Consider the following 20,318-nt stretch of genomic DNA (forward strand, 5'->3'; position numbering starts at 1 on the left):
TTGGCCAATCTCCCCTGCACCCCAGAGAAACACCCCATATCCAGTGTGCCATTCATAAAGGCGCTGCACATAGCCACCCCACGTCACTGCACAAAGAACCACCTCCTCTTGTTTGTATAAAGCCTGGCTGCCACTACTGCAAATCTGATGGTTTGTACTCAAAAGAGTCAATTGCCATCCATCCTCTCCAAGTTACTTAGGATGTGACAGGCCTCAGGCATATCCTCCCTAAGTATGCTCTTTTGAGTGAAAACTCCAAGCCTACTCAATTGTTCCTTTCAAGAGACATGAAACCAGACTGCTGAGCATCCTTGTTATCCTTTTCCAGTTCCAGTATTTCCTCTTTGAGAAGCAGGAAACATAACTAGGCATAGTGCTCATGGTGCAGGCTCTCCACAGGTTTGTGGAGTGGCATAAATATGTTCCCTGTTTTGTTCTCCTTCCCTTTCCTTAAAACGTGCCTTGCTTTTCCAAACACCAAGCTGGTGTTTATGCAGGCTACACATATTCAAAGTCTCAGTTCTCAGTGGCAGCAACCGATTCAGATATTGCTATCATTTATGTAAAGTTAGGACTACGTTTCTGGACATACATATCTCGCGTTTTTAATCTACTTTTTTACTGCCTAGTCACCCACAGTTCTTTACAGATGGCCCTCACCCCTGCTAACTTAAAAAAGTTTTGTATAGTCAGCAAACATTCTCATCTTGCTGCTCACCCTTTTCTCCAAGGGCATGATGAGTTGACAAGCACTGCTTAGCTGCCTCCCTGCACTCAGCTACTCACTGATGCAGTTCTCCGTGGCTGTGAAATAATGCATGTCTACACTTGCCAATTAATGACAGCTACTTTTTAATATATATGGCTACCAGCAGCCAAGTAATATCAAGTATTACTTGGCGTATAGCACCTGAAAAACTACCTAAAACACAGATACCATTATGATTATTAACTTATGTGCACCCATTAGGCCATGTGTATTTAATGTTAAATATGAGTATTATCACATGACCAGAGGAGTGCATGTGAGATAGTTTGTAACCCCTGGCTAATATATAACTGTTAGTTTTATTACCTTCTCATGACCATGAAAATTAGGAGCACTGTATTTGATTCATTCTGGTTGGAAGCAGAGAATATTCTGCTGTGATTGCCCTGTCTGATCCAGAGAAAAAGGAAAAAAACCCCTCTAGTGTACGTTTTTAAAACAGTTTCACTTAATAAAGCGCTAGCTGCATTGCACGGATAGTTGCAGCCTACAGCCGATTTTGTTTGAGTGCCTTGCCGCTGAATTTCCTTTTTGTTTATATATTCTGATTTGCTTTTAATCCTAATTCCAGTTTGGTTGCATAATAATGTCCTTCTGCCCTTAAAACCCTTACGCAGGGTCCCAAAATTGACTTCATTTTAACGCTGTCTTTTGGTTTGTGAATGATACAGAACTATTTGTTAACCCCAAGCACAACTCAAAAGTTCATTCTTCCCTAAATTTCTACTCCTACAGAACAAGGGAAAAAAAGAGTGGCACTAGAATAAAATAAGGAATCCAAACATGCGTGTGTTTGCTTTTCAAGGAAACAATTCCATGTCCAAGTCATCTAGTAAACACTTGAATTCAAACTACTTTTATTTTACTTGTTTTTGATCTATTTATTAATCTTTTTGAAAGTAAGTCCAAAGGAGAGCGTAATGAAGTTGGAGAAAGATAGGGTCATACCGTACAGTTTTCATCAGCTGCTTCCTGTAGGCTAGGATTACAATTTATATTTTCATCTATTAAATATCTTGTGTTACAGACCCTTCTCTTTGACTGTGAAAGCTATTTGGACATGTTCATTGTGGCACTTTTCCAACTTTATACAAACACTGAAAAGCAATCTTGCTGAAAGTGGACAGTTTCATATGACTTGGTTATAAATTTTTAAGGAAGGGGTTCTGTGATCTGTGACAAGAGAAGTACCCTAATCGACGGGAGGAACTACCTACACTCTTGCAAATATTTGAACCACTTAAAATGTCTTCATCTGAGTTTAAATATATATACGCACGTAAAAAAAAAAAAAAAAATTTCCCAGAAGCAGGACGTTCTTTTCACAGCGTTCACAGCACACCCTGCCGGCTGCTGTAGAAAGTTAATACGGTGCACGGACGACAGGCTAAAAAAGAAATAAAATGTTTTTTTGACCAGCGGAGTTATGCAGGTAATTACTGCGGGCAGTCAGGGCTGGGTCGGAGGGGCGCGGGGAGGTATTCTGAGGGCGGCAGGGAAGGGTTGGCGGAAAATTAATGTAGTCCCATGGAAGTGAGAGGCTTTTTTTTGGGGGGGGGGGGGGGGGAGACTTCTTTCTCTGCTGTAAGGTCATGCCAATTCAGTATGGAGGCAGGGAGCGAACATCTGTACCAATGTCTTCATTTCCGTTGCTTCAAGGACAGGGCAGGCACTGCCTCACGGACAGGCGGGGATCACGGGCTATTCGGTATTAAGCTGGCTTTATATGAAAGTGGCTTAGAGCCACATTTGCATGACAAAGCCATTTACGCGTATCTCATCAAGAAGGAAGGCTACGGGCTCCATTTATTCTGCCTTTCCTCTTGCGCGCGGATCCCGCGCAACCATTAAAGGTAGCGACGGGGATTTTGGTAAGAAAACTCTCAGATCCCGTGCCGAGCCTGGTTGGGATCACCCAGGGCTGCCAACTGCCATGCTATCAGTACAGCCATGCTGTCTGTTAACGAAAGAGAACGTTTCCTGTGGGGCTTTTTTTTTTTTTTTTTTTTTTCCCCCCAGAAACGAAAATGCGGTGAAAACTGCTCTGGCAGCGCTACCGAGGTGGGGTACCCCGGGCTGCCCCCCCCCCCCCCCCCGGCTCGGGTAAAAGCTAGGGTAAACTTCCCCCGGAGCGGCAGAACTGTGCCGTTTTCCGCGGGAGGAGAACCCCGGGCGCCCCTGACCGATCGGGCCGCCGGCCCCGCGCTCGGGGCTCCCCGTCGGGCGGGCGTTGCCACATCCATGTTGTAAAACCTCCCCGCAGGACTTTGGCAGGGCTGCGCCGGGGCGGCCGCACGCCCGCGTTCCGACAGAGAAGTACGGCCCGAGCGGTGTTTCGCGGACAAAAGGGCTGTTTGCTGCCTGAAACTGTTAAGGAATTCCTGCCGTACGGGGGGGGTGGGGGGGTTTAAAATTTTTTTTTTTTTTTTTTTTTTAACGGAGTTGCTCAAGCCTAAAACGAGGGTTGGTGCAGAAAGCGCTCGAAAGGCACACTCGGGCCAGCGCGGAAATCGCAGGGTCATCGGCTCCCCTCCCCCCCCCTCCCCCCTCCCCGCCCCGGACTGAAATCCCGGGCCCCCGGCACCGCAGCGCCCCCCGCTCCCCTCCCCCGGCCGTGCCCCCTCGGGCCGGGCGGCGCCCCCCGCCCCCCGTGGCCGGGCGCCACGCAGACCGCAGCCCCCGCCCCTCCAGTCCCCGCGCGCCCCCTCCCCTCCCCCGCTTCCCGGCACGCCCCGCGCGGCGGCGGGGCGGGGCCCGCCGTGGCGGTGCGGGGAGGCGAGGCGACGATTGCGCGCCTGCGCGGAGGGCCTCGCCCCTTTCGCCCCCTCCCCCGCCTTCCTCTCTGCGCAGGCGCAGTGCGGCGGCGGCTCGGCGAGGGGAAGGGCGAGTCGCCGCTGCCGGAGCGGGGGGGAATCCGTGGGGCTCCGCTGCTCCGCCGCCGCCATGGCGGGTGCGGTCCCGGCCCCGGCCCCGGCCGAGGAGGCTTCGGGCGCGGCAGGCGAGCGGCAACCCCTCTCGACGGCTGCCCTGGCGAAGATCGAGCGGAACCGGCAACGGGCGCTGGCACTGCGGCAGGCGCGGCTGGCGGCTCGGCCCTACCCTGCCGCAGGTCGGACGGTGGCGGCGGACGGGCCCGGCCTGGCCGGGCGGCTCCCCGCGCCCTTTTACTTTCCGGGGGTGGGGGTGGGGGAAATACGGGACGGGAACGGGGTGGAAGCGGGGGGGGGGGGGGGGGGCCGCGGCGCCGTTGGGCACGAGGCGACGGGGGCGGCCGGGAGGGGGAGGGGAGCGGGAGCGGGAAGGGGTGGGGGGGGGTGGAAAGCCGCGGCGCGTGAGGGCCCCCCTCCCCCCACGTGGGGGGAGGGGGGCCCTCGCGCGCGCGGCGCGGCCCCCCGCCTCGCGCCGCGGGGGCGCGCGCGCGCGCCCCCTGCCGGCGGCGGCTCCCGCCGCGGCACTTAACGCGGCGTCTCGTTTGTCTTCTGCAGGCGGCGTGCGGGCTCGGGTCCCCCCCAAGGTCGTCGATACGGGAGGGGGCTTCTTCCTGGAGGAGGAGGAGGAGGAGGAAGAGCCCGGCGCCGCCGAGAAAATCGTGCACCCCCCCGGTAAAAAAAAAAAAAAAAAAAAAAAATTACTCGAGGGAGCCGTGCAGGAAAGTGGTGGCTGGGGCGCCGGGAGGAGGCGGTGCCGTGTGCGTGGAGCTGGAGGGGGAGGGCAGGAAGGCGCGGGGGCGACAGTGAGCCGGTTTCGGACTGAGCGAGCAGGGCGGGTTGGGCGCCTTTTTTTTTTTTTTTTCCCGGGCTTTTTTCCCCCCCTTTCTTCCTCCTCCCCTCCCCCCCCCCCCCTTTTTTTTCTTTTCTCCCTTCCTTCTTCCTCCTAACACGTCCTTCTGCATGTGCTCGACTTCTGGCGCGTCCGATTCCTTCAGCATTAAAGCAGCTAGCAAAAACGCGGTAATTAAAAATGAAGAATTTTAAGCCGCGGAAGTGGGACGCAGTGAATGCCCTTGGGTATAGCAGTTTTTTCCTTTCCCCGGTAAACGCTATTTCCACTACTTCTTTCGGGAATTTTGATTTTAAGACCAAAATAAGAGTATGTCTGTGCGGCTTCGTTGGTTCTGGGAATTTTGAGGTTTATATCGTTTATGCCAAGATCAGAGCACTGCTGCAGTGCCAGGTTTTATCGTTATAAAACGTACTGACGCCAGATTGCTGATCGTTTGGTGGAGGATTTCGACATACTGTCTTGTGATATTCTCCCTCCAAAAAGCAAATGGAGAAGTAAGGATCCCAAAATAGATTCACTTTCTTCTCTGGGATTGTCTTTGTCTTGCTTTGTTCTGCTCTGAATCAGCTGCAGGGCTGTTGGTGCAGTGTATCTCTTTGTTAGAAATCACCACCAGCTTTCATTAAGAGAGTAAACAATTAGCAGCCCTACTTCTTCTGAGGGGCTGATCTTTTAACAATAAATTAAGTAGCTCTGGGATGCCTTTGCACCGGGGGTATTTTTGCTGTGTAATTCATAATGTCATTGTCTTAATAAAAAGTCTTTACGTTCGGGAGTACTGCCATAAATGATGAAATGTGATGTAAGAGCATGACTATGTGAAGTATTGAGCATCCCACTCTCGTTGGTAGGACGGAATTGGCATAAAATGTCGTCTTTGCTAGATCGAATCTGCTATAAATGCAAATGCAATTAAAAATGTATGGTGCTGCTCATCAAGCATTAATCTTCTGTTTCAGGTATCGTTAATATTCTGCAGCATTACCTCACTTTCAGCTTGTGAAACTTTATAAAAATGTTAATTCTCTGCTAGAATTGCAATATTACTATTAAAGGAACATGTCTTATAGCTGCGGTTACCTGAATCAGGGTTTCTTGATGTCCCATGGAACATAAAGCAGATGGCGATGACGCTGGAGGTGATCCGCCCGGCGAGGATGCGGCCAGAAGTGATGGCCGGCACTGGGATGAGTCTGGGCTTGGAGCAGTGCTGAGAGGGCTTGGGGAGAGGATTGTAGTGGAGCTCCATCCCCATTCCACTCCTAGCAGCTCTCTGGCCATCCACCTCCATTTCTGCCAGCTGCAATGGACAAGAGCTTTGCCAACTGCCCCAGGCCTCTGTTGGGCTCGGTTAGGGAGAGGCAGGTGTGGCTGAGCTAGGAAAAAAACGGGAGCAGAGCTGAGAGGACTATGATGCCAGTGCGGCTCCCGTACTGCTTCCTGCTCTAGCCACCCCCTTCGAAGTGCGTCCCCTTCTGTGCTTACTCCTGTTCCTGCCTGCATGTCCTCTAAATCAGGACGTATTTTGGAGGGCCAGAACGCAGGAAGCAGTAGGAGGGGATAGGAAGCACTTTACGGAGACGTGTGGAGAATTTTTTTTTTTTTAAACAATGGCTAAGTTGAAACAAATGTGTGCATTTGAATGTTGAAATCCAATACTTAATACAGCGAGCCTTCCAGCAAGAACTGAAATATACCAGCAGAGATGTGATTGCATGGTTATGGATTTGAGTTTGTACTGTATCTTTCTGAAAAACTTCGATAGAGTGAAAGTAGTCTGTAACGAATACTGTAAGAACTATAAATTTTAGTAAAATTGCCTATAATACCAACTCCAGATGCTTGTTTTTAACGTAGTAGTTCCTTAAAAAAAATTTCTTTCCATTAGCACCTGTACTAGAATTTGACTATCTCATCTGTGGAGACTGTGGCAAAGAATTCATGGATTCCTACCTAATGCAGCACTTTGATTGGGCAACGTGTGATAATTGCAGGTATTACAAATAACCAGGAGAGGGAAGCTTTATTTTATGTAAAGATTGCTGGCTATAGTTTAGTTAATTACGATCATTCTATTTAATTAAAAATGCTGTCAGCAAAGACGTTTTTCAGTAACTTAATACATACTGAAAAAGTAAAGAAGCTGACTGATGACCTGAGTTTTCTGCCATGGAAGTGAAAACCAGCATTGTCTCATGAGACTGTCCTAGGGGACATGAGTAGATTTTCACATAACGTTATGGAAACGTGTCTTGAGAGCCTTTGGTGTGTTTGTCAGTGTGGAAGTTAATGTCTAGTTGCAGACTTAGAGCTATTTAAAAAACTGATAGAGTATGGGCTGTCTGCTTTCTGAAGTGGAGCGGGGATTAGGAGTGTTTGCTATCCCGGTGAATTAACCCGAGTAAAGTTGGTACTTTGGTCAGCATGAGTGGGCTGGGAGCGTGGCAGCCAAAGGGCAGAACCCCCACCGGAGGTTATGGGTTGACCTGCAGGGTAAGCAGGAGTTTGACCTTGAGCAGAAGGCAATCTTTACACACAGAGAAACCGGCTCCAAAAGCCATCGAGATAACCAGCGCAATTAAACGACGAAGCAGCCAGCCACCCGAGTGTAAGGATGAATGGATGAATGGGGGGGGGGGGAGGGAAGCCACTCGCAGCCAGTTTGTTCTGAGAACTTCCTCGTTTACTACAGGCAGCGGTGAGAGGTGTGCACGTGGTGTGGGCAGTTCACAGTCATTAGAGACAAAGTGCTGTCTCTTGAAGGTGAGACGAGTGGAAAAAGGATGTTAAGGAGCAGGCTCGGAGCCTTAGGAGTGGTTTTCTTTCGGATTAAGTAGCTCTTGTGGCTGAACGTTTCTAGAGATCCCTCAGTGCATTAGCTTTTACTGTGAACTTTGAATTCTAGTAAAGCTGCATTTATAGCAGTACTTCCTTGATGACTGTTGCTAGCACTTACCGTTCAGCAGATTGTTCCGGCTCGAGCAATTCAAGTTATACTTCAGTCAGGATTGCGTAAATGTAATTTTTTTCATTAACTCATAAATGCTGCTGTGGTTACGCATTTTTTTTATTATATGTCTGGTAAAAGCTACGATATTTTAAGGTCTTTATTTTACCATTGGTCTGCCTGCTGCCTATTTAGAAACAAGTACTCTGTCACTGATCTCTTTCTGGGATCTAGCAGCAGCATATGGAGCGTGTATATTCTCAGGTGATCTGACCTGTCTCACATTACACATTCTTTCTCTCCTGACCATGTGTCAGGCTTATAACTTTTGTCCTCTTGAATTGCATCTGGGTTAGGTGAATACCTAAAATTATTCATACTGCTTTTAAGTTTCAGTTTCTTTCCTTCTTGTAAGAAAACAGAAGGAAAGCCCTTGTAGAAAATCAGGCTTCTCAGCTTGTGTTTGCTCAAATGGGAGAATTTTTAGACTTAATTTCAGAAAACCTATCCTGGAGTTTAGCTGGATTGTTGGATTGCAAAGTTAATTGCATGTATTAGGAACTGAGAGGATGAGGGTTGCCTGTATTTCAGGAATGTTAGAAGTGGTGGTGACTTAGATGTTAATAATGTGGTTTTTGGTGTAGCTTTCTCAATAATTTTTCATCTTTCAGAGATGCTGAAGATAAACACAAGCTTATAACAAGGACAGAAGCAAAAGAAGAGTATCTTCTTAAAGACTGTGACTTGGACAAGAGGGAACCAGTGCTCAGATTCATTGTGAAGAAAAACCCTCACAATTCACGGTGGGGTGACATGAAACTTTATTTAAAACTACAGGTATAGAAACTGTTAGTGTATTTTTTGGTTTCGTACAACTCTGGTAGCAGAAATGTGTCACTTAAGTGCTGATTCCTGAATGATTTTGTCAAAGCTAAGTATATTACACATAGCTTGTGTAAATTTTGCTCTATAGTAAAAGAGCCAGTTGGGTGGCTGGAAAGGCAAGTAGATTTTCTTGTTATTTCTTGTTTGCTACTTTTATAGGAATGCTGCTGCTTCAGTTGAGTATGCACAAAATTAAGAGCTGGGTGTGACTTTCTGAGTAAGTTACACCTAGCTGATACTGAAAATCAATGTTGCCTCTGACTATGGAAGGAATGCCATGTTTGTGGTTCGGAAGCACAGAGACAGATGGGAGGCAGAGACAAGATTGGGTTGACTTGTTTGTGTGCAGGGAAAAAATTAAATTTGTGAGTTAGAATAGTTTATTTTTATCATTTCAGGGGAAAAAGAAACACATTTATGTCCATCCTGTAGGTAATCAAGCGTTCTCTTGAAGTCTGGGGAAGTGAAGAATCATTGCAAGAAGCAAAGGAACTCCGCCGTGACAGCAGAGAGAAGATGAAGCAGAAGAAGTTTGATAAGAAAGTTAAAGGTAAGGAACTAAACTTTCATATTGGAGTACCTGAAGTAAAATACAGTCCTGTGTGAATTTGTTTCTGCATCTGATTAAAGTATTTAGAAAATTTTCAGTGTGGCAAAATGAATGTTTTCAAGGGCTGTGTGGGTAAACCCGGAGCAGACTGGTCTGACCTCATAGCTGACTATTTTGGGCAGAGTATTGGACCGGACATCTGAGGTCCTTTCCAATCTGAATTACCCTGTTGTCCTGTGGACATGATGTAAGTGAGAGAGATCAATTATGACAGTTCATGATGGTGTTTAAGTTGTTTGGTATGGGTTAGAATGTGCTGTAGATTGTTCCTGTTACTTTTCCTGGCTTGCAGAGAACATGGATTTTTGTGGCAGTGGGTTATAATTCTGTCATACGTGTGCCTTCAGGTGGAGTGGTTGTAAATGAAGGTAGAAAAATGTCTTTTCCCAATGTTCCTGGTATTCCCAGCTGTTGTTTTACTGTTCATTATCCTTTTTTTTTTTTTTCCTGATAAAACTAGTATTTGGGAGAGTATTAAATGGGTAGAACTTTTGAAAAATACTTTGAGCACAGGCATGCTAGTAGTTTCAAAAAAAGATGGCATGTTTGTTTCTTTGGAAGAGCTGTGGCTTACCGTGTTGTCTGCGCTGCCTGTAGCATCCACGCTTTGCTTTGGGTCGGCTTTTTAGAGGCAGAAAGCTCAGGCAGGCTGTATTGTCTGGGGGAGGCAGAACGCGAGCCTGAGCAAATAACCCCTGTCTTGACCACTGGCGTTGAGCAGGCAGAGGGACTGGCAGCAGACTGTAGCCAAGGTGCCAGAGCGCCATGCAAGTACAGGCCTTAACGTGACGAAGTTGGCTTGGCTCAAAACGTGACTGCATTTTGCTGTTCGGTATGCTTGCCACCCACTTGCAACGTAGTATCCTGGGCTGAGCTGCCAGCTTGTGTGCTCTGGCAAACCCACTGGCTTCACGGTGGCTGCTGCAGAGGCAACTCGCGGTATTGGGCATAAAGCTTAGAGAATGCCAAGTCATTTGGGAGGCTAACTGTGACCTGAATGAAAAGTACTCTTTATTGGTCATGTAAAACAATGAGGTGTTTTATAAAAAGTTTTCCTCTGCATTCCACCTACCCCTTTTGGATACCTTTGAATGGCTCTGTGTAAAAAAGCGTTAGGCAACACGTACTTAGCACAGATGGAAAATCTTCTCCTGTGAGATCTCATGTCCGTGCAGTTCTTAGCCTTTAAAATATGCAAACAAGGTGAAGATTGCAAGGCAAGTCAAAGCTTGTTCTTGCAACAGCAGATTCTCGCCCAAAATTCATGGAAGGCAGGCAACAAGCACATTGTCAACTCCTCAGAAAGGCAGTTAGCTTGAGTTTTATTAAGCGCTATTTAAGATTTTTTTTAAATCTTAAAACTTTCTTATGTTTCTCATCAGAACTCCGCCGTGCTGTCAGGAGTAGTTTGTGGAAGAAAGAGGCTAATATCCATGAACATGAGTATGGACCAGAAGAAAACATTGATGAAGATACATATAAAAAGACATGTACTGTATGTGGCCATGAATTAACTTATGAGAAAATGTAGTGTTATCCTGATTTTTTTATTTAATGATCTTTTTAATGGTAAATATTAAAGTCAAATAAATGCTAATTATGAATAAGTGTTGCTGAGTTCTGTGAAGAATGGTGTTCCTTGGTTGTAAGCTCTACAGAACAGTAAGCTTTGGCGTTTAACCTAGATCATTGGGTAGAACATCGCCCATTTTTAGTGGTTCAATAAAGTGGTACCTTGTACACAAAAAGAAAAGTTAGTGTCATGCTGCTTCATATGCTGATGAAATTAAGGTGAACTTGCCTGCTTCTGTTAGAGGAGGAAGGCTCCTTACTTTGTCTTAACTTGTCTAGTTTCCGGTTACTGTTGTCATGGGTGGGCAGAGGGCAAGGAGCTGATGAAGCACCTCTAGTGGGTGGAAAATGTGTTGTGAGGCAGGTTCTCCTGCTTGGGAGTTGGAGACTTAACTCCATTAAAGGAGAATTCCCTCAAAAGGAAAGCTGCCTGCTCCTGGGGAGGCTATGACACCTCTCTACCATGTTTTGCAGGGGAGAGTCATTAGGTGTATTTTCTACTGCTTTTCTCCCAAGTTTTGGACCAGGGACCAAGCTGATTCTTGCAGTGCAACTTCATCCTTTTTTACAAATTTCTGACAAATACCTGTTACTCGGGGAGGGGGTTGAAGTAGCATTTCAAGGTAGATCTAAGTGCACCCAAGTTACGTTTGCTTTCAGTAGAGGGTGGATTTATTTTCAAGTTCAAATTTCAAATCGTGGGTTCTTACAGCTGTTGGGGAATGCTTGTGGAAATGGCTGAAGGGAAGGAACATGCTCCAGGCAGCTGCTCTGCATTTGTTCACCATTGTAAGTAGGGCGGATCTTGGTGAAGTCTCTGGAGACCACTTAGGGGAGTCTGGGCCACTGTGGCTGTGCAGAACTGAAATGTTACAGGAGGAGAGGTGTCAGACTAGCAGTCCTTCACCTTTCCAGTGCTCTGCCAGGGCCTGTGGCCCTACATTGCCTGCCTTCCCATCAAGCATGGGGGGCCTTGGGGCCCTGCATGGTCTAGGACCCTGGCAGGTGGAGGGGGCTGGAGGGCAGGAGGCAGGTCCTGGCAGAGCTTTTGGAGGTAGTAGGCCTCCATCTGCATCACTATTCTGTGACCCAGTGCTGTCTTGGGTCCCAAACCTCTCCAGGGCAGCTGGGTGGTGTGTGCTGGCTGCCAAATTATTTACCTGTGGGCAGGCTGCAGCAGCCACCCCTCAGCATGCACCACTGGCGCACCCCTGCCTTGCCTCGGGCAGCAGCACCGCCCGGGAGAGGGAGAATTTCCACATCAGCTCTCTCCTGGCACCCACAGCAGCACACACATCACTTCTTGCCTCACTTGGCTGTACAGCTTGGGGGGAAACCTGTTTGATCAACCTGTAGTGCAAGGTGAAGGCTTGTGCGTTCGGGTACCAGCAACAGCATGGGGTAATGACACTGTACCAACCCCAGTTGCATTTAGCACCAGCGTAACCCTGCTGTGGCTCCTTGGCTTCAGGAGGCCCCCCAAAATAGGTAGAACAAACACTCCCAGTAGCAATCTGTTTCACCTTCATTTATTTTTGTCTTTAATTGTGCATTTTTACCAACCACATTTCTACAGCATCTTTACGCTATCCACCACCTTATGCTTCAGCAGTTCCAAGTTTCTCCAGTTAACTGCTGGTATCACTATGCAAGCATCTCCTTTGCTTTCCTACAGATCCAACCACTTTCCCAGTCAAATCAGGTGTATGTCACTGGACCTACAAAGAGGGGAAGGTTTCCAACAGACCCCAGAAATGTAATCAAAGTCCATGCTGACCATGGAAGTAAAATCAATTTTGAAAGACATTACTATTTGGTTTTAAATCATAGGATTATGCTCAGGCATTTGCAACTGGATCCCCAGCACCCGTATTTGTCAAGGCTCAGAGGAAGTTACAGGTTTGCAAGTCTTAACTGCAGTATCAGTTTTACAGAAGTCACATTTATAGTCAGACCCCCACCATTAGTTAATATCAGAACTCATATTGATGCGAGCCAGTGGGAAAAAAAACAAACCCTATTAAACCCCAATTAAAACTACAGTATTAAACATTTTTTTAAAAAAAAAAACCCAAACAACTATTTGATTACTCAAGAACATTAACAGAGAAAGACTGAAGCAGAAGTCTGTGTATGACTGACAGAACCCTTGCATAAAGCGAATTCACAACAATTAACAGTATACGCTGAAAGAATGGAGGGATCAGTCAAATCAGAAAGGGTAGGCTGAGAAAGCAGAAGTAACAGATCTAAGTCTATGAGGATGTATCAGATTGCTACAGGCCACACAAACTTTGGCCAATTAGTTCCATTTTTTTCACCCTCCTTGCTTCTTCAGGTCAATTGGTCAATGTATGGATGAAATGCATTACTAGGCATAATACTTGAAAAAATACTTTGCTTAAACTGAATAGCACTGGGTATGAAATTCTTTTAAACATTCATCTGCAAAATGAAGAGAACATAAACAGCTTGGAAATACACTGCACACTGATGGACCTGAGCACCTAAGGCAGCATCTTTGCCATTCATCACCGCTTACCGCAATACAGACCACTCTGGTTTGGCCTTTACATATGTAACGTTATTTGCATAACTCAAAACTAAGGCTACTCTATGTTCAGGTTGTGTTTCCCCAGTCTAACTCTCCTGTGAGACATCACTTAATTTAGCATCAAAATGCCTTCTGAAGACATGGGAGCCATGGGCTGCTGTCACATTTTAAAGCAAGGGAAGGGTAGCAGATGCAGCCACTGCAAACCAGTTTTTACCAAGCCAGGTGAGGCAAAGGCTCTCGGTTCATTCACCATCAGAAAGATTTCTGGGATGCAGGTCCAGCCCAGCGCAAGCTTGGCAGCCCCGTTACTTACAGGCTGAAATAAAGGAATTGCTGAATGCTGCCCTGCCCTCTCCCCTGGCATCTGGGGCTGGAGCTTCCAACACCCAGGTAAGGCTTGCAGTACAGAAGTTGAAAGTTTGTTCCACCAACTCTTGCTTACTCTATCTACCAGTGAAGACTGCTGCCAGGAACAGTTCCTGATTCTTCAGCTATACTGCAAAAAGGATTCCATTTTTCAGAAGCTGTCCATGAAGTTCCTCCACTGATCGTTTATAGCTACTGTAATAAGACACTAAACAATACATTAAAAAAACATGTTTCAATTGTATTACAACCATGTTCTTTCAAACTGTGAAAACCTCACTGGCTTGGTAATAAATCCATTTGCTCTATGCTACTCTGAAAGCTTAACTCAAGTGTTTCACATGCTTAAAGTTAAGACACTTTTCCTATGCCACACTGGGGAACCTAACCACACTGCTCACTGAGAAGGTGTGTTCCCTTTCATACTCACAAAACACTATGAACTGTTTCTCATTTCTGCAATTCCTTTGATTAAAGGACCGTGCAGAGGTAACAAATCCTATTGTTTGGGGTTTTTGTTTTGGTTTGGGTTTTTTTTCCTTGATTTTTATTTTTTATATAAACAACACAGGAGAAAAAAATACTATCATGAAGTCAAAAGTCAAACCAAATTAAAAGACGACAAAAAGAATTCATACTTTACTTCACGTCTATCCCCTATCAGTCATATCTTGTAAGGCTTATGATGCTTACACAGTTTCCTGTTGGTTAGAGTACTGTATTGTTTTATATAGAAGCACATGAAAGCCAGTTTTAGTCAAAAGTTCCTTTCATCCCCGTATCAAGTTTTCTCATTTAAAAAGAAAAAAATAAAATCATTGAAGTCCTGCAGACAAGACTCTGCCCATGAATAATCCTCAGGCCTGCAGAGCACAGAACTGCTGAAACACGGCCAGTATGTGATGGTCCAGTTCAGCTGTAAAGAGGAGGTTCTCTAGGGTCACCATGTACTGCTGGATTATCTGGTGATGCTGGCAAATAAAAAACAAAAACAAACCACAAACCTTTATTGTTTTAATTTATCTTTATATAAGAGCAAGCAGAGAAGTCAGGACATGTAAGAATCACAGGTCAAATGTTTTCATTAAAACTGTTAAGCATATCTTATTTCCACAACACAGCCACTGACAAGAAAGGCATACTACAGAGCCACTACTGATAGCGACAAGAAAGCACGAGTTGAAATCCTGTCTTGAGAAGCACTGTGCTCCCTGTAGCTCTTCACTACCGGACCCTGAATTGTGTGCACGATACCATGCAACTGCAGAGATATCCTAGGAAAATCATGCTATTTGCTTTCCTCCAAAGCCACATTTACTACTAGGGAAGGGTTCAGCCCAGGGGAAAATTACACCACCACTCCTGTTCTTCAACATTATCTTCTGCTCACACAAGTATAATTTTCTACTACTATCACTTTCATCCAGTCACCTGTGCTTCTTACCTGATTTAATAGAGCCAAGAATTCGAGAATGATTTTAATAGATATTTATGCATCTTATTAAAAGGAACTCTGCGATATTTTAATCCACTTATTTAAAAGACATCTATTTTAACATTATTGTTTGCTCCCAACTTTGCCCTTACTATAAACACACAGTTAAGAAGAGCCCAGCAAAATTCATAATCACATCTTGGTATCTTTTTGCAGTACAATTACAGCGTGGGAATTAATCAAGGACCAGTCACACCAGCAGTCTGCAGCAGATGTGGCCTGAACCAGAGTTACGACCTGAGCAGCACACCAGCCTTCAGAGATGTGCTGCTGCCACCTGCTGCTACTCTGATGGAGCGCTCAGTGCTTCGGCCACAAAACTTGTCTAACCAGCATGTCCCTTGCCCACAGCCTTTCCAAACAGAGAAATGAAACTTACCTGCAGGAAGATCTGCTGCAGCCTCTCTATACAGCTCTTGTACCAAGGTGTAAACACATCAATTCCACCAGTTTCACAGCGCACTAAGTGCTCAGTTAACAACATAATGAAACGCTGCAGGAGAGGGAAAAAAACCACCCAACTTATTCAGTCTTGTCAAACGAAAGCAGGATCCTAACCTCAGGTAAGAGGATTTGGGGGACAATCTTTGAACAGCAATGTGGGAACAATTATTTCACTACTGAATTTAGTAAGCAAATAAAATCCAGTTACTTTCTGGTTGTTCAGAAAACTGTACACTAGCACAAGTCTGTTCCTGAGACCCTGTTCAGCAGCAGTCTTTGCAGGGGCGTGATCTGGACTGACCCTAACCCGTAGTAAACCCATCAGCCCCTTCCTGTATTCTTATTCCAAGAAGATGCCTGAGATGCAAGTGACACTGAAAGCTTACAAATCCAGTAACTTCAAAAGTTGAAAGTGAGAAGAGACTTTACCCATCATTACCTGGAATATAACAAGGAAGAGATTCTTTTGCTCACTCTGGGCTGACTCTACTTTCTCCTGCAAGCGCTCTATCTGCTCCTCTAGTGGTCCATCTTCCCGATCACTGCTTCGGTCATCATCATCGTCATCATCATCACTATCTCGCTGTAAGTGACAACAACACAAAACTAACTAGCAACCTGGCTACCTGTGGATACTGTTACTGCCCTCCAGTTCCCCATGTGAAAAGGCCTGCAGAGCAGCTGAAGAACAGCAACTGAAGATACTCTGTAGCTTGGTAAGTATTGCATTTTGAAGGACGTTTACTTAAGATATAATTCAGGAAAGAAATTTGAAAGAAAAAATGCTGATATGGGAAAGCCCTAAAAAAAAAATACTATCAAGATTTCAGAGAAACCAGAGCAAGCTACAAGATTTACTAGTCCTTTATTTCACGGAAACACAGTAAAAGGTAATACTCCTGCTGGCTTTATCATTACCAGACAATGAACAGATTTAAAAAAAAAAAAAATCCAGTGTAGATTTTTTAAATTGTGTCTACTGCAGCAGGGCAGGTAATTCATTCAATGAACAGTTCTGAAATCTCAATGCTCCAAGAAATAAAGCACTCAGCAAGAAAAGCACTGAGCAAGAACTCAGATGAATCTGGCTGGTTAGCACAAAAGTAAGACTAGAGACCATGGTGTTATATATTCCATGATCAAAAGGGATGCTCTCAGACTGGAAAGGGTCAGCATGGAAACCAAACTACTAACTAGGAACATGGCATGTTCTCATTGCCTCAAAACCAAAACAAAGTAACAAAACAACAACAAAACTCACAAAATACACATAAGTACCAGATGTGCAAGCTCAGGTAACAAAGTCTTATGCAAGACTGTAAGGGATATAGGAGGAAAGGCAGAATCTAATGGATTACAGTACATTCAAATACAGATATTGCTTCAGTCTCAAAGGATTGTTTCTGTGCAAAAATACCCATAAATTAACAGCTCAGAACTTCAAGTATTTGTAAAAGGAGCATGTGCAACTTGTGACAAATACGGGTCCATGTGTTAACTCACCTACTGCATAGCAAACGAAACTCACAACCAGAAGGTAGTTACAGCTCTGAATCAGTGTAAAAAAAAATTACTTACCACAGCAAGTGAGAATTTAATTATATTCACTCTATAGCAACTTACTTTTCCTGAACTCAAAACACTAAAAGACCAATAGGACCTAAGAGAAAGCATGTAAGCCTTGGACTCTTTCCATAGTAAGGCAATCCACTTCACGCTGGGGACATCAAAACTCAAAGGCTTACTTCCTCTAAAAGGAATGGTCATGCAGCAGAGCAACAGCCTGCAGAACTACTCACTGTCGCATACAAATGTTTCTTCCTGGCACAATACTCATTTAAAGTACTCAGTAATAAAGAGCTGCAGCGAGAGACAAGTACAGAAATGAAAACACTGGTATATTTGTTTAGAGACGCCAGAGAAGCCCTTTGCTTCACAGTAAGATCAATGACTGCATCTAAGTCTTCAATAATCACAGGCATTTATTAACTGCTGATCAATGTAGGTTGAGGATGCAAGCAACTAGGATGACTGTTGCCAGGAGTGAAGGAAACAAGATGAACGAGCTGGGATGAACCAATACTGGCAAACTGTGAGGTATTGGTGATCTCTCAACAGAAACTTCTGGAGAAATGACTGACTTGTGCGGGTTTCTTCAAAAATCAGCAGCAGCTGCTCTGCCATGTGCCAAATCCTGACATTAACTTCATCCAATGTTTTGGAGCTAGCTAAGGTTTTATGCAGGTAATCATACTCACGTACTACATACAAACATGGAAATTCTCTTGCTCTCTGCAACGCTAAACATGTTGAATAAACTGACTTCACTCTATCACGACTAGGTATTGCATTCAGCCAGGTTTCCTAGGGCCCCGTCTTCTGCAGCTGCAGCAGAAGGCACTCTCTCACCCCAATTTTACTGCCCCACTTGGGACAACAGAACACAACAGTGGCTGCTTGCTCATGAGTTTGTTGTATATAGTAACCCAGATCACGCAAAGGTATTCAGAAAAATAAGCTGTAAGAAGGAAGTGACAGATGCCAGTGTCAGAATCCAGCAGCATCCATCAGAAGAACAGTAACAGCCAACTTTTCAATAGCAAATAGCTGTTTCTGTGCACTTCTGCATGGAAGCCGCAAGAGTACTCTTTATCAGAACTTACTGTAAACAATTTCTAACTGCTCTTATTGTTATCTAATGAAGTAATTTGAATCCAGATTAGAAGGCAAGTAGAAGACATGCTCATATTGGAAGAAAAACTTCTAAAAGAAAACTTGAACAGAGCAAATATATATGAATTCCCTTAAATATTTTACTAAATGCTTAGGTTATAGCTACCATTAGAAAGGTGGGCTGAGAACATGCATCCACTTTTTCATGTTTTAGTGCTACAGATATGCTTCCCGATAAAAATATTTATTTAGCCCTTCCCAAAACCAACTGTGCATCAGTCTGGCAGCATGCGGGCTTGTATAACTTAGCTTAAAATAATTAAAAATTACAAACAAATTACTCACTCTCTTGTGCTGCCTGGCCAATCTTGCCTTAGTCTCCTCCAGTTCTTTGTGAATCTTCAGAACATGCTTATTCATCTTACGAATTGTGGAATGTAAGATCTCCCAGATATAAAACCTAGGAAAGACACAAAGCTCAAAACACTACATTACACATTACTCCAAGATAGAAAACAAAATGTAGTTTCTTAGAGAAAAATATATCTGGGGGAATTTAACAAACTTAGTGTATTCTAAGACATCTACTAGAGTGAGTAAACATCCTGCATACAGGAAGGCATACCTGTAATGTAAGAAAGCTTAACAATAATTTCTTTCCTATTTTTGGCAGTACACTTCCAAACCAGTGTACTGCAAGACTACCAAGAAACTGACTTCTCAGACCAAATACCTCTCCTCAGTAAACAACGTATCAATGGTGGTACAAGTTACATACCTCAACCAAAGACCAGGACCACACTAAGCTAAGAGCTGTGTAACACAGAGCAACAGACTTGGTCCAGAAATAGTTCCAGTGTTGTTGTGCTTTGGCAGGCTTAGAGACTACTTGCAAAATGACACGCTAGCAACATTCTTGCACTGTCATGTAAACACTCATAGCCCAACCCGGAAAGAAAAATGCTGAAGTACATATTTTGTAGAAGGAGCAAAAGCTTCATTGTACCTCTTTCTTCCACTACTCAGTTTTCATAGATTAAACTATGTACTGGCCGCTTAAAATAGTAATTCAGAGACAAATAACAACCCAAGACAAATTCTTGTTACCTAGTAAAATCATGTGCAAGCTCTGAAGAGAAGATCCAGTTTGCTACTGCAGCACAGTCAACAATTTGTGTCCGAATCATCTTGTCCACAAGCACAGCAATCATCTATATTTTGTGAAAGACATGACAGTCATTCAAAATAAGAAAAGGGCTTGCACACATAACCTGTGTAAAGTATTCCAGCCTCAGATAAAACCAAAGATGGTTTGATGCAACTCTACATCAGTTATGTTAGTGGGTAATTTCAAATACTTTAGGAAGCTGGGTAGTCTAGCCTAAAACTGCTGAAATTAGAGGATCTACATCAATTACATAAAGCATTCTGATTTTAACAACCCTTTCTACTTCTAGTGAAAGTGATGTATCACTCTTCGTTAACATACATACTTCCATACAAAAGCAAAAAAAATACAAGCATCACAGTTGGAAGTGAGGCCTTAGAGACACAAGTCCTAGTATTTGACATCGAAGTACTCAAACCAGAGCATATATACCTGTCAGATCATCATAAAGAAGGAGCTACTGTTAGCCTATTCTCCTTCAACTGCAACAGTCTTCAAACGTGACAGTAAGCTCTTCTCCACAGGACACATTCATTTCAGGACAGAGCCAGCGTTGTGTAGTCAATGGAAGTGCTTACTTGCTACAGGCGCTGCCATGATTCTGGAGGGGTTGCAAGCAATCTAGCAGGCAACTGCAGAGAGGAGTTACTGACTAAAGCAGTTGCAAGCTGTTCAGAAAAAAGGCTTATCTTAGTTACTCATGTGCTTGAATGCCATGGTATCTAAGAACCACAGCCTGCACTGTATTTATCCTTACAACCACCCATTGTCAAATAAGGAAGTGTAACAAAGCTCCTTTTAAGGAACGAAAATTAAAATAACTGAATGAATCATGCAGAGGACTCAGCACTCAACTTTCAAGTCCCAGGATAGCATCCTATGCTCTATTTGTCTTTCTGTATTGCCAGGAAGAATTTTGGATTACTGAGTCTCATCTTCCAAGAAACACAGACCTAGGATTTTGGGAAAACATTCCATCTCAGTGTTAAAACCCTTTATGAAGTCACCACTGCAACCTTACTTATAGGTCCAGGGACTACTGATTCCTA

At 44.5% G+C, this 20,318-nt stretch overlaps 2 protein-coding genes and 1 long non-coding RNA gene across 3 annotated transcripts in view; 2 read left to right on the forward strand and 1 right to left on the reverse strand.

The window, feature by feature from the left end:
* The first annotated feature begins 2,107 nt into the window (after positions 1-2,107).
* Positions 2,108-3,158, forward strand: LOC142599442 (uncharacterized). The gene is made up of 3 exons (XR_012833003.1): positions 2,108-2,201; positions 2,429-2,640; positions 2,789-3,158. It is a non-coding gene; the product is annotated as an uncharacterized LOC142599442 (long non-coding RNA).
* Positions 3,159-3,589: 431 nt separating this feature from the next.
* Positions 3,590-10,603, forward strand: XPA (XPA, DNA damage recognition and repair factor). Its single transcript, XM_075740086.1, has 6 exons — positions 3,590-3,878; positions 4,255-4,371; positions 6,441-6,546; positions 8,171-8,336; positions 8,817-8,934; positions 10,377-10,603. The coding sequence occupies exons 1-6, from the start codon at positions 3,713-3,715 to the stop codon at positions 10,523-10,525; spliced, it is 822 nt and encodes a 273-aa protein (XP_075596201.1). The 5' UTR covers positions 3,590-3,712; the 3' UTR covers positions 10,526-10,603.
* A 1,480-nt stretch (positions 10,604-12,083) lies between these two features.
* The window catches only part of NCBP1 (nuclear cap binding protein subunit 1), a 31,529-nt gene continuing 23,294 nt past the window's right edge, over positions 12,084-20,318 (reverse strand). The window contains exons 19-23 of the mRNA XM_075740074.1: positions 19,209-19,312; positions 18,447-18,561; positions 15,868-16,011; positions 15,364-15,477; positions 12,084-14,460 (exon numbers count right to left, since the gene is read on the reverse strand). Coding sequence (XP_075596189.1) covers positions 14,347-14,460; positions 15,364-15,477; positions 15,868-16,011; positions 18,447-18,561; positions 19,209-19,312 — 591 coding nt within the window. The 3' untranslated portion in view covers positions 12,084-14,346. The remainder of the gene's footprint in view (positions 14,461-15,363; positions 15,478-15,867; positions 16,012-18,446; positions 18,562-19,208; positions 19,313-20,318) is intronic.

This window comes from Balearica regulorum, chromosome Z, assembly GCF_011004875.1.
Source record: "Balearica regulorum gibbericeps isolate bBalReg1 chromosome Z, bBalReg1.pri, whole genome shotgun sequence".
NCBI classification, from domain to species: domain Eukaryota; kingdom Metazoa; phylum Chordata; class Aves; order Gruiformes; family Gruidae; genus Balearica; species Balearica regulorum.